Source organism: Schistocerca gregaria, chromosome 3 (genome assembly GCF_023897955.1).
Source record: "Schistocerca gregaria isolate iqSchGreg1 chromosome 3, iqSchGreg1.2, whole genome shotgun sequence".
In the NCBI taxonomy this organism is placed as follows: domain Eukaryota; kingdom Metazoa; phylum Arthropoda; class Insecta; order Orthoptera; family Acrididae; genus Schistocerca; species Schistocerca gregaria.
Window position 1 is genome coordinate 470,579,689 of NC_064922.1, and position 14,490 is coordinate 470,594,178.

Sequence of the window (14,490 nt, forward strand, 5' to 3'; positions counted from 1 at the left end):
GAAATCCTTTCCTGCTACGAGGTTGAAAAATCGCTTTACAGTCATGGTAGCCTACCGTTTGCTACCGCGGTTGTTACTATAAACCGCTCGAGGAAGTATTACACACTTTCTTTACCTGAGTTATTTGTAATTCTTCTTTTTTATATTAAACCTGTTCCCCAGTATTCTTTCGATCGAAGGAAAGCGCTACATACACCCATCTACGTACTGGAGGTACAAGTAAATTTGCATTCTCAATGTAGTTCAGTTCTCTGTGTCTCCAGCTGTGAACGCAACAATGTGCATACTGATCACTCCATCGAAAGAGTTTTCTGTACGTTAACTTTCCTCCTGAACTATAATTTAGCACACCTACGGCAATCAAAATTTCGACAGCTATTTGTGAGACACAAAGCAAACGAAGAAGGGCCCTGTAATAGTTTTGCGCAGTCAGTGAAACCAGCTGTGGATCGCTACTAAAAATTTACCGTTTGCAGGCTGCTACAGAATGGTGCTCACTGCCATTGGATGTGTTTCGTTGTGTTATATCGATCCAGGGAGAGCGCAATCGACTTCACACAATCAATTTGGCCAACAGGTGTCCATTACGAGCAACAGCACAAATCTCTGAGCACCATCGAGCGCCAAGAATTTGCGCAATAGATCACCTACAGTGAAACTTAGATCATTGGCATCGGGTTCCTTTTACCATTGGGTGCAGGAGTTATTTGGCGTCTGGTGAGCAGCATAGAAGAATGTGGATGTGGACAAGTACCAGTGGGCGTCTTACGGGGTTGGTATAGCAAATCTTCAGGTCTTAACAATAATAGCGACAACACTATATCTCCTAGTACGAACGCGGTCTCTTGATTATGTATGAAATTTTCGATATTTGTTGTTAAAAAGGAACAGGACTGCTTTTCAGTCTTTCCTATGCTTCTTTTGGAAACTCGCTGCTGGAAGGATGTGTTAGTCTTGTAGCTAGAATTCTGCTGTGAGATAAATAAAGCAGGCTAAATGATCTATATTTTGGCAGTAGTGTTGTGTCCATGAAATCTTTTTGCCTTTTTAAATTAGTTGTAAAAAGTCGGTTTGATGACGCCAAAAGCGCGTTACCGTTTTTTTTTAATCATCATATCAGTGTTTGTAAGGCGAACCTGAAATCAGATTATACTCATTGTTATTATGCAGACTATTTCTTTGCATTGACAATTAACAATAACACTGTTTTGAATCACCAAGCTCGATGCTTTCCAGCTATGACCTTCGGGCCTGAAGCTATATTTAAAAGTTAATATGTGTGATAAAAGTCAGTTTATGTCATAAGAAAAGATTTTATGAACATTTTTTATAATTACCTGTTATCTTTTCTTGTCGGCAATGAGATGTATCCTTTCTTCGATATCATACTACTCTCATGTACGAATTTCAAATATCATTAACAGCCAGGCGCAAGGCAGTCAGTTGTCCAAGCGTTCATCACAGCGGAGGGCACACACATTGTGGGCCGGTGGTCATCTACAGATGTCGGACGGCTCTTGTTGCCATCGAAAGTAATTAGAGATCTGTACAGCATTGTGACATGGTTTTCAAGCCTATCACCTTATCCTAAAGTCAACATTTGGGCACTGGGTTTGTCTTTCAAGACGATCATTCGCGATTACGCACTTCATGAAGTCCTTTCTCCAGGAGGCTTCAATCGACCGAATGAAATAGCCTGTGGTATGTGCTGACATGGACCTGGCACACAATGTTTAGGACCAGTTGAAAATTGCAGAGCAGTGTCGCAGAAATCCTCCAAACACTTGCCGGTACGCAATGCTACCTAGTACACTCCTGGAAATGGAAAAAAGAATACATTGACACCGGTGTGTCAGACCCACCATACATGCTTCGGACACTGCGAGAGGGCTGTACAAGCAATGATCACACGCACGGCACAGCGGACACACCAGGAATCGCGGTGTTGGCCGTCGAATGGCGCTAGCTGCGCAGCATTTGTGCACCGCCGCCGTCAGTGTCAGCCAGTTTGCCGTGGCATACGGAGCTCCATCGCAGTCTTTAACACTGGTAGCATGCCGCGACAGCGTGGACGTGAACCGTATGTGCAGTTGACGGACTTTGAGCGAGGGCGTATAGTGGGCATGCGGGAGGCCGGGTGGACGTACCGACGAATTTTTCAACACGTGGGGCGTGAGGTCTCCACAGTACATCGATGTTATCGCCAGTGGTCGGCGGAAGGTGCACGTGCCCGTCGACCTGGGACCGGACCGCAGCGACGCACGGATGCACGCCAAGACCGTAGCATCCTTCGCAGTGCCGTAGGGGACCGCACCGCCACTTCCCAGCAAATTAGGGACACTGTTGCTCCTGGGGTATCGGCGAGGACCATTCGCAACCGTCTCCATGAAGCTGGGCTACGGTCCCGCACACCGTTAGGCCGTCTTCCGCTCACGCCCCAACATCGTGCAGCCCGCGTCCAGTGGTGTCGCGACAGGCGTGAATGGAGGGACGAATGGAGACGTGTCGTCTTCAGCGATGAGAGTCGCTTCTGCCTTGGTGCCAATGATGGTCGTATGCGTGTTTGGCGCAGTGCAGGTGAGAGCCACAATCAGGACTGCATACGACCGAGGCACACAGGGCCAACACCCGGCATCATGGTGTGGGGAGCGATCTCCTACACTGGCCGTACACCTCTGGTGATCGTCGAGGGGACACTGAATAGTGCACGGTACATCCAAACCGTCATCGAACCCATCGTTCTACCATTCCTAGACCGGCAAGGGAACTTGCTGTTCCAACAGGACAATGCACGTCCGCATGTATCCCGTGCCACCCAACGTGCTCTAGAAGGTGTAAGTCAACTACCCTGGCCAGCAAGATCTCCGGATCTGTCCCCCATTGAGCATGTTTGGGACTGGATGAAGCGTCGTCTCACGCGGTCTGCACGTCCAGCACGAACGCTGGTCCAAATGAGGCGCCAGGTGGAAATGGCATGGCAAGCCGTTCCACAGGACTACATCCAGCAGCTCTACGATCGTCTCCATGGGAGAATAGCAGCCTGCATTGCTGCGAAAGGTGGATATACACTGTACTAGTGCCGACATTGTGCATGCTGTGTTGCCTGTGTCTATGTGCCTGTGGTTCTGTCAGTGTGATCATGTGATGTATCTGACCCGAGGAATGTGTCAATAAAGTTTCCCCTTCCTGGGACAATGAATTCACGGTGTTCTTATTTCAACTTCCAGGAATGTACTTTTGATTTCACAAATGTGCGTTCTCCAACAGACTGCTTTGGCTTAGGAATTGGGACAGTTTTGGTTTCGAAAGTGAAGACCTATTCTTTAGAACTGTGAGTATTATTCTCTTGTTTTCTCCACTTGAATATAAGCCCATACACGTTCAAAAATTTGCAAATGGTGCAAAACGTTCAGTGCACATTTTATGCGCTACAATGGATTGTGATATATGCCGAGCTCCACTTCCGGCTCAGCAATCATTCATGACGATATGCTCACTTTCATCTGGGATTATGAGCAAAATTTATTTGAAACACTTAAATCGACTTTCAGATGGCTCTCTAAGCTAGAATTATGTAGAATCTGCTAAGAAGTAATGCTACCTTCTACCTTTTAGGAGTGTGAGATATTTGGCCCTGTAATATATTCAATGAATACGATTGTCACGTCGTGATAATTGAGATCAGCGTCTTGAGCAACCCCTTTAAGGAATTCCCTAACCTGAAAATAGTTCCCAACTACTTACTGCTTTTGAAACGCCTTTCATTTTAGCAATAAAGTATTTTTTAATAAGTAACTACTATTAACTTCATCTTTGACTCTGTATAATGCTTTCAGTGGATGTCAAAAGAACTCGTGCGTTGTTGATACCAATGGAGGCCGTAAGTCTTAAAAAGCTCTGAGGTCATGGTAAGCATCAAAGCTATTTTTATTATTGCAGTACGTATGCTCTACATAATACACTCACTATAATTGTTAAGTTTAAATCAGAGCAATTCGTTGGACATGAAAGAAAAATGGAAGTTGGTTAACAGAATTTTTGTTTTATTTTCAACTAAACGGTCTGTACAGAACATACACGAGGTTATATTCATCTTACCTAATTTGTGTCTTACTTCCTCTCGTACTCTAAATCCAGTCGTTTGAGAGGATTATGATAAATAGCAGGAAGGCTGACGCGAATCTTCCACACTACCTATATTTTTTAGAATATCTGCCCTTAACAGGAATATATTCCAGCAATCTGTGCGAAAATAATCCCTCTACAAATTATTTACAACATACACATATTACATACTTCAGGTAATATTTTATTTGATCATTTGTTAGATGTACATATTTAAAAGAACTAGAATGTACTGGAAACTTTATCTTAGTAACAGTTCTACTACAAACAAAATCTCATTCTAATTAGAGAAGTCACATATGTAAAGAAAGGAAACGACAAGTTATTAAGGAATTTTTTCTACAGGAGGTTACTATTTCCCAAATAACTGATAAAAATATAGTCTACTGTTCAAGGTTTTCTCAGCTGTGTATCTACACATGCCATAGTTACATCAAGAAAAACGTTTCTCATCTCTCTATTATTTTCGTAAGTGAGATAGAACAAGTTGAAAGACATAGAGTAGCTAGAGGTTCTTAAACATTAGGCAAGATCTCAGTATATTTTCAGTTATTCGTATTTTATCACTCGGAATAAAGTATGAGACTTAAACTATAATTATCAATGTGTAGGTAGGAAGTGTAATGTTTTCCCACACTCAACTGCCTTGCAAGACATGAACACGAGTTTCAGTCTAACACTGCGCTATAAATAATCTGATTCAAATATTCGTATGCCGTAAAAGAGCATGCAAGGAAAGGAACAGGAGAGTGTAAATGTTTAAATTTTTTAAAAGATCCATTCAGGCAATGAAGTGCTACCACTTTCTAGAAGGCTAGGGATCTGGTCTGAATCTGCAAACAAAATGAGAGGAAAGTTCTTACGAAACATTGAAAGTTATTTTATTGGAACATAACGATACACATATGTCGACATTACAAACAAGTGACTCAGAGGTGTGGGAGTTTCTTAATATGCCTATGGCATGTGTAAGTTTCAGGTGGGGGACTCAGTAAGTGGGCCTGAGGAGTTCCTCTGCCGTCAGTTCTCCATCCTGGTTAGCGTCCACGAACTTGCTGACGATCATGCGAGCCAGTTCCGGGTTGTTCTGCATCTCGGCGGCGAACCATTCCACAGGGAAGCTGCACAAACAGAGACTTTCTTAGAGCAATGAACGTATGTTTGAACAAAAAATTTATGACTGATTAAATTCTATTCACAGGTGTGATACTTTTAATAAATAACTGAATCATTATACTTTTCTCAAACAGTTTCCTGTGAGATAAAGTGTTTGTTACTCGTTAAGATTAAACTTTATTTTTTTCGGAGAAAATGTATTCTAAATTGCAAATATGAGCCGAATCGGCTGTGTATGGAAGGGTGACGGCGAAAATTTGTGCCGGACCGGACCTCAGTCCCTAGATTACCCCCGCTTTACGTAAACAGTCGTCTTCATCGCTTTTGCTATAAGTGCACGGCCAGACACAAGATGTCGTATGTCGTCGTCCATGTGTCACAACTTGCACTTGGACGTTCATCCATGAAGGACATATTTACTGAGAGTCGAGGGCCGGATGTTGACGAATAAATAGGAGATAGCAGCGCCTGTTTTATTAAGAAGTTTATTGTGCTTACTGAGCAATGTAACAGTTGCGTAACATGGAAAACATTTTGCAGTATTATTCTCGCCGAATCTTGGTAGCCAATGAAATTTTTGGTTGGTTTGTTGATCTTGGGGAGGGGACGAAACAGCGAGGTTATCGGGCCTATCGGGATAGGGATGGATGGGGAAGGAAGTCGGCCGTTCCGTTTCACAGGAACCATCCAGGCATTTACCTGAAGCGATATAGGTAAATTGTAGAAAACGTAAATCATAATGGCCGGACCCGGGTTTGAAGCATCATCGTCCGGAATGCGAGACCAGTGTGCTGACCAATGCGCCACCTCGCTCGGCAGTGAAGTTTTTGTTTGAAAGAGGAAGACAGGTGACTCCTTACCGCATCCAGTCGAGAAAAATGTTACGGGCCTCACTCTGACCCACTAAAATGGTTTTATGAACTTTATCGTGTTGCTGGCGGCCAGTCCGTCGGGAACGCAGTGCCACGTTAAATGTCCGCCTTAAGTTGTATAGCAGCTTTCCCTTTCATGTCAATACTATCCGTAAAAATACAAATAAATGATCAAACGACGTAAATAAATATACGAAAAGTACAGTTATGATCTTATACGACAAATAAAGTTATGGTAAGACTGTAGTAACGGATGTTAAGATTAAGTAAGGAAGGAAAACTGCTTGACATTCAGATAATAAATGTCAAATATGTAGATGCCGTGGGCTTTTACCTACCTGTATGATCCTGAAACATTGAAACAAAGCGCCAGTCGTTTCTTTGGGAGAGTCCAACCTAACGACGGAAAAAAACTGCTTAGACTGGCAACTACCAGAGGTCACATAAGGAAGGAAATGAGGCAAGACATGTGAGCAGTACAAAAGCGAACGATCCCTATAAAACTCTAAGACAAATGAAAGAAGAAAAGACACATTACAAAATGGAATAAACGCAGAGTTACTGAATTATGAAGGATCACTGTTACAGCTACATTTACTGAAAGTAAACAGTACGAAGGTAATGCCAGACTACTAGGCAACAACGGACGTAACATTACCTTTTATAAAAGAACATCTTAATAACTATGAAAAGCCGATTACGTATTCCTAATAAGTGTTACAAATTATAAACACAAATAACCACTACTATATACTAGGAGAAAGACCCAGCATAACAATTTGAACTGTGGACACAAAGAAAACGATACCCCGGAAGACCACGGAAAAGATCGCTAGATGAAGACCAGAATGGACGAGAAGCATACTTCTCAAAATAAAGACGAATAAGATGAGCAAGAGGAAGGAGAAGAAGACTGTGTACACTCTTTCACCAAGATAGTATATTTACTAATAAAATGTTGGCTCCTGCTGAAATGGAGGTGTTCGATTATGGAAAACAGAGATTCGTGGTACATTCATGGTGGTACTGCACTCTAGGCGCGAAAATTCCTCCCTAATTACATGGTCACTGCACGATACTGTGATAATCACTACAGCTCTGAAGTGGATGGAGACTGAAACTCGAGCGTGACCGGTCAACTTAAAATGTAGAGAGTTTAATCTGCTCTGGTGTTACGTGGATGAGAACCTGCAGACAACTTCATTTTTTTTCTTTATGTTTTGCTTACGAGATTTGCAGAATTCTGCAGAAACAATTTGAAATGTTTAATGACTGTCTAAATTTAAATCCGTCTAAGATAAACCTTTTATAGAACTATTTGATGAACGAGAGTACAAATTTTCCACACGTTTTCGTCATTTGGTTTTTGATACCGTAGCACCAGCCTAGTTTGTGAATTGTGATTAGCTTGTTTGTCTAATACCAATGTGGGGCAATCAGAGTCTTATTTTCATGCTTGTCATCCAGACAAAAGTTGAAAACACCGGAGATCGCTAAGGAGAGTGTATGGTTATATATAGACATTACACGGTTAGCGATCTACTGCGGGGATGATTGGACAGTTTGAAAGAGCTTGTAGATGTACCAGCTTAGATGTTAACAAAACTCTCAGGTTTCAAAGTAAGATGTGTTCCATCATCGTGACATTATAAATTCACATTTAGTGGGAAATTTAGTTTTATTTTTTTGAGTCACTAGTCATCTGAATGGTTTGCTGCTATCAGCTACGAACTCCTCCCTGTGCCAACCTCTTCATCCGAGAGTAGCGCTTGAAACCTACGTCTTCAGTTAGCTACTGGATGTATTCCAATCTTTGTCTTCCTCTACAGTTTCTGTACTCTACAGCTCCCTTTAGTACTGTGGAAGTCATTCCCTGATGTCTTAACAGGTGTCCTACCATCCTGTTGCTTCTCCTTGTCAGTATTTTACACACATTCCCTTTTTTTTCCGATTCTGGGTAGACCATCCTCATTCCTCAACTTATCAGTCCACCTAATTTTCAAAATTCGTCTATAGCACCACACCTCAAATGCTTCGATTCTCTTCCGTTCCGGTTCAAATGGCTCTGAGCACTATGGGACTTAACATCTAAGGCCATCAGTCGCCTAGAACTTAGAACTAATTAAACCTAACTGACCTAAGGGCACCACACACATCCATGCCCTAGGCAGCATTCGAACCTGAAACCGTAGCAGTCTCGCGGTTCCGGACTGAAGCGGCTAGAACCGCACGGCCACAGCGGCCGGCTCTGTTCCGGTTTTCCCGCAGCCCATGTTTCCCTACCATACAAAGCTGTTCTCCAAATGTACATTCTCAGAAATTTCTTCTTCAAATTAAGGAATATGTTTCTTGCTAGTAGACTTATTTTGACTAGGAATGCCGTTTTTTCAAGTACCTGTCTATTTTGATGTCCTCCTTGATCCATCCACCACTGGTAGTCTGCAGCCTAGGTAGCAGAATTCCTTAACTTCTTCTATTTCGTGACTATCAATCCTGAAGCTGCTAGTTCTCATTTCTGTTACTTCTCATTACTCTCGTCATTCTTCGATTTATTCTAAATCCATGTTCTGTACTCATCAGACAGTTCATTCGGTTCAGAAGATCATGTAACTATTCTTCGCTTTCACTCAGGATAGCAATGTCATCGGCGAAATGTATCATTGATATCCATTCACCTTTAATTTTAATTCCAGTCCTGACAGTTTCTTTTATTTCCACCATTGCCTCTTTGATGTGAACATTGAACACAAGGGGCGAAAGATTATATTCCTGTCTTACAACCGTTTTAATACGAGCTGTACGTTCTTGGTCGTCCACTCTCATTATTCCTTCTTGGCTCTTGTACATATTGCCCGTCTCTCCCTATAGATTTCCTCAGAATTTCGAACACCTTGCACCGTTTAACATCGTCGAACTCTTTTTCCAGGTCGACAATTCCTACGAAATTCTCTGGATTTTTCTCTATTCTTGCATCAGTTAACAACAGCGACATCAGAACTACCCCTCTGGTGCTCTTACGTTCCCTAAAGCCAGAATCATCGTCGTCTAATACACCCTCCATTTTCCATTCTTCTATATATTTTTCATGTCATGCCGGCCGCTGTGGCCGAGCAGTTCTAGGCGCTTCTGTTTGGAACCGCACTGCTGCTACGGTCGCAGGTTCGAATCCTGCCTCGGGCATGGATGTGTGTGATGTCTTTAGGTTAGTTAGGTTAAGTAGTTCTAAATCTAGGGGACTGATGACCTCAGTTGTTAAGTCTCATAGTAATTAGAGCCATTTTTAAAATTCATGTCATCAACTTGGATGCATGATCTATTAAGCTGATTGTGAGATAATACTCGCACTTCTCGGCTCTTGCAGTCTTCAGAATAGTGTGGATAATATTTTTTCCAAAATTCAGATGTTATATTACCAGACTCGTACTTTATACCCACCAGCTTGAATAGTCTCTTTGTTGTCACTTCCCAAAATGATTTTAGAAATTCAGATAGAATGTTTCTATCGCTTATGCTATATTTGGTCTTAAGTCCTCCAAATCTCTCTTAAATTCTGTTTCTAATACTGAATCCCCCTATCTTTTCTAAATCTACTCCTGTTTTTTCTTCTATCACGTCAGGCAAACCTACCCCCCCCCCCCCACCACCACCACCACCCCTTATAGAGGACTCTTTCCACCTATCCGCTGTCTCCTTTGCATTTAACAGTGGAATACCCGTAGCACTCTTAATGTTACCACTGTTATTTTTTCACCTAAAGTTGCCTTGATTTACCTTTAGGCTGACACTGTCCTTCTGACAATCATTTATTTTTCGATTTCTTCACGTTTTTCATGTGGCCATTTCGTCTTAGCGTCCCTGCATTTCCTATTTATTTCATTCTTCGGCGACTTGTGTATTCCTCAATTTCCCTGAACATTTTTGTACTTTCTTCTTTCATCGATTAACTGAAGAATTTCTTCTGTTACCTTCTTTGAACCTATGTTTTTCTTTCCAACTTCTGTGATTGCCCTTTTTAGAGATATCCATTTGTCTTCAACTATACTGCCTACTGACCTCTACAGCCTTAGAGAACTTCAAGCATATCTCGTCGTTCATTAGTGCTTCCGTATCACACTTCATTGAGTATTGATTCTTCCCGACTGTGTTTATCATAAGAATAACCCTATCACTGAACTGTTCACAGTAACGCACTCTCTTACCTACCGTGCTATTGTTAACGATTCCTACTCCTGTTACACCATTTTCCTCTGCTGTTGATATTATCCTGCACTTATCTGTCCAGAAATCCATGTCCTTTTTCCATTTCACTTCACTGCCCCTCCTATATCTAGAGTGAGAGTTTGCAATTCCCTTTTCAGATTTTCTTGTTTCCCTACCACGTTCAAGCTTCTTACATTCCTCGCCCCGTCTCACCGACCGTTAGCCTTTCGTTGGTTATTCATGCTTTTTCTCATGGTCACCACCCCCTTGGTGGCAGTCCCCTCGTGGAGATCCGAATGGGGGATTATTCCGGAATCTTTTTTCAATGGAGAGATCATCATGACACTTTTTCAATTACAGGCCACATGTCCTGTGGATACAGGTAATGTGTCTTTAATGCAGTGGTGTCCATTGGCTTGTGCAGCCTCATGCCATTGACTGCTGCTGATTCTTTCGCCTTTTGGGTGCAGTTTCCCACCCCAAAGACAAGAGAATGCCGTGAACCTCTGTTGGCTTTTCCGCCATCTTTGGCAAGGCTGTTGGCAGAATGAGGGCGACCTCATATGCCGGAAGTCTTCGGCCGCCAACGCTGTTTATTAATCAAAATTTTAACGGTAGCGGGTTTCGAACCCGGGCCGAGGGTGTTTTGATTATTAATGAAAGACGCTAACCCTATTTATCCAAATTAACCCGACCTCATTGCTTGTTTAAAGGCTTCAGCACACGTACTGCTTCTTAGTAACTGCTAACTACTCATTTATTGCGTAACATTCAACGTAGTTTGTGGGACAAATAAAGAGTTGCAATGAGGGAAATGGTGTTGCTAAGTGTTAGCTGGTTCATTACCTTGAAGGATAAAAGTTGCATCACGCCACTGATAACGGTACTATCTGCATCTGAAACGAACACCAGGTACTTTTCCAGTCTTGTTTACCGGTGTGTCGCGTCACTAGTTGAGAAACAATAGCCAGCATAAACCTGATACTAGATTTCGCAAGTGTGTCACTGTGTTAATGAAGCACTTACGCCGTTTTCGAAACGCATCACTTAGTGTAGCCGCTGACGCACAAATGGGGAGGGACGTTTCTGCCTTTCTTCTTCGTTTCAGTGCGTCGCCGAATCTGGCAAGTCAATGCACACAGATCTAGTAGGAAGTTGTGCTGCACATTCCTGCGCTACTTTGCGACACTTTTGTTGACGCCATTAATCTGTCATTTAGACGTATGTGTGTCGCCTCTGAGTCTCTTAATCAGTTATTATGGTAGATAATGAGAGCAGACAGTTTAATCTGGGATAAGATGCAGGGCATGGTAGGATTAACGCACAAAAGTACGTGGTGTTTGGCTAATGCGTTTTGTTCACATGTCATATAATTAGAGTCTGAGAATGACTGCTCTGTTACAATAGCAAGTGAATAAATAACTGAAAAGTATGATTGGGCTATATTTTGCAGACATTGATGGCAGTTAAAATGTTTCATTGGTTGAACTCATTCATAATAATTAGAAGAGAATAGTGGTTACTTAGAGTTGCCCAGCGTCTCAGCTGTCGTATGTGGGGGACCTTTGGTGTTTAACGCCCCATCAGAAGCGAGATCAGAAGGGACAGACCGTAAGTTCGAATACTAATATGATTAAGCCAACTGGACGTTTCTTTGTCATTAAATCGTTGAAGTATACTGCCACGTCATCATTTGATATGCTAAACTACTAAAATCAGCGAAGTTTCAGACGTGCTGCAGCCTCGTTCCTTGGGACGTGGACTGATGTACGCACATTAATGTAATACCTGAAGAAGACTGTTACACCATGGTTCGGATTTAGAATTTTAATATTTTTCTAAGGTGACGAGACAGTCGTCTCTGAATAATTTTAATGCTATCGTCTCCGGCCATGGGAATCTACGTATTTGTATTGCACGTGTATTAGTCGTTGGATCACTCCGAAATTTGCCGTAATCAGATTAAGGAAACCCCAGAAATATTAAATTCTGATGATCTTGCAGGAATTTAGAATTGGTCCTTTCCATATGTGTGTTAATATTAATGCAAGTATCTACTTAACAAGCCGGTATATTACTAAACGGCTAATAAGGTCACACACTCGTAAGTGCAGGTTGCCTATGTGAGAGCTTCCAGGGCCAAAGTATTTATGATTTTTTATTATTTCGTATAACTATTGACCTAATTTAAAAATTTAAAATTGTTATCGTCATTTACTTATTAAGCTGTATAAGTTTACGTTGAAAGCTTATCTCTATAAGTCAAATATGAAAGCTAGAAAATGTGTCTTGAGACAATTCATGCCGCGCAAATTCCCCACACTATACTCAATCAGTATTTGATAATAAGAGCACTGAACGACTAACAACAAAGATAATACATAATATGAAGTCTTCCCGATACTCATCCCCACTGACATCCCCCACAAATTGGTGAAACGGAAAAGCTTTACACTCAGTACATTTCCGCTGTTCGTGCAATACAACTTCAACAGGACGCGTGAGGTTTTAATTTATCACTTGTTACCACAAACACTACGCAAAACAAATTTTTCAGACAGTATCCACATATACAGCTAAATGTGCCTGCAGAATTGCATTGTAGTACGACACCTTCTGTAGGCGGGTAAAAATGTGGAAACCCTTGAGCGAACAGCATGCCTGAACATGATGCAGGTGCTAGCCAATCCTTCAGGCTATGCTGTTGTGTTTGATCACGAGCGACACATGTGCAACGTTTCAAAGCGTTACAAGAGGCTTTCGCGGTCAGAACGGTGTTTTTTTGTAGTGAGTACATCATGTCGGAGCTCAACGCCACGGGCGAACTGTTAGTTGGATTAGTGTTTTTTTTAACGTCCCGTCGACAACGAGGTCATTAGAGACGGAGCACAAGCTCGGGTTAGGGAAGGATGAAATCGGCCGTGCCCTTTCAAAGGAACCATCCCGGCATTTGCCTGAAACGATTTAGGGAAATCACGGAAAACCTAAATCAGGATGGCTGGAGACGGGATTGAACCGTCGTCCTCCCGAATGCGAGTCCAGTGTGCTAACCACTGCGCCACCTCACTCGGTGTGCGAACTGTTGGTGCTCTTGTGGCGAATGATACCGTCACCTAGTAACCGAAGTGTTGGTTGTGCTACAAGAGGCACCGCTTTGAAGATTTGTACCGTATATATCGAAAACCCAAAGGCGTCATCTGCGAAGTCACAACACATTCCAAAGTGTGTTTTCAATTGTCAGACGGTCATCCAAGAGGTTTGTGACAGGAAATAAATGAACAACTGCTGCAAGAATCACTGCGGAACTAAATGTCACACCCGCGATCGCCGTCAGCACGATAACAACACGACTCTTGTTTCACACTGTTTCCATCTTCTGGCCGAGTATTTATCCAAGAATGAAACATGTCGGTGGTTCGTCGATGAGTTGAGAAACCATATCGTAGTATTCCAAGGGCCTTGTTGTTGCTCTGAAACATCGCTTAACTGCCAAGAATGATAACCATTTTGGTTGATCAGATCTTCCCTTGGTACAACGTATGTTTCCCCATGGTTATGTTGTGTTCCAAGACGACAGGGAATCTATCCACACGTCCAGGACTGTTTTCGGGACCACTTGGGTAAATTGTCTCATGTCCACTAGACATCACTATCAAAAGAACTGTGTTACAGAGCCTTTGTGGCCCACTCTTACTTTGGAGAGAAGGGTGCGTGATTGTCGGTCATCTCCATCATCGGCTTCCTGAACTTGTCGCTATTTTTCAGGAAGAATTCCATGAAAACTATACAGACTATGTATTTATACACTGAAGTGAGAAAAGTAATGGGATAGCGATATACACATCTACAGATGGCTGTAGTATCACGTTCACAGGGTATAAAACGACAGTGCGTTAGCTGAGCTGTAATTTCTACTCAGTTGATTCATGTCAAAAGGTTTCCGACATGCGCCGGGAATTAACAGACTCTGAATGCGGAATGGAAGTTAGAGATAGATGCGTGTCACATTCCTTTCCGCACATCGTTACGGAGTAGAATATTCCGAGGTCAAGAGTGTGCCGAGAACACCAAATTTTAGGTATTACCTCTCGTAATGGACAACGCACTAGGCGACGGCCTTTACTTAACGAGCGACAGCAGTGGCGAGTGCGTAGAGTTGTCAGTGCTAACGCACGAG

General features: G+C 42.4%; 1 protein-coding gene across 2 annotated transcripts in view; it reads right to left on the reverse strand.

The window, feature by feature from the left end:
• Positions 1–4,022: 4,022 nt before the first annotated feature.
• The window catches only part of LOC126354277 (allatotropins-like), a 327,713-nt gene continuing 317,245 nt past the window's right edge, over positions 4,023–14,490 (reverse strand). For both annotated transcript variants that reach the window (XM_050003818.1, XM_050003817.1), the window contains exon 3: positions 4,023–5,246. In XM_050003818.1, the coding sequence (XP_049859775.1) occupies positions 5,114–5,246 (133 nt within the window). In that variant the 3' untranslated portion in view covers positions 4,023–5,113. The remainder of the gene's footprint in view (positions 5,247–14,490) is intronic.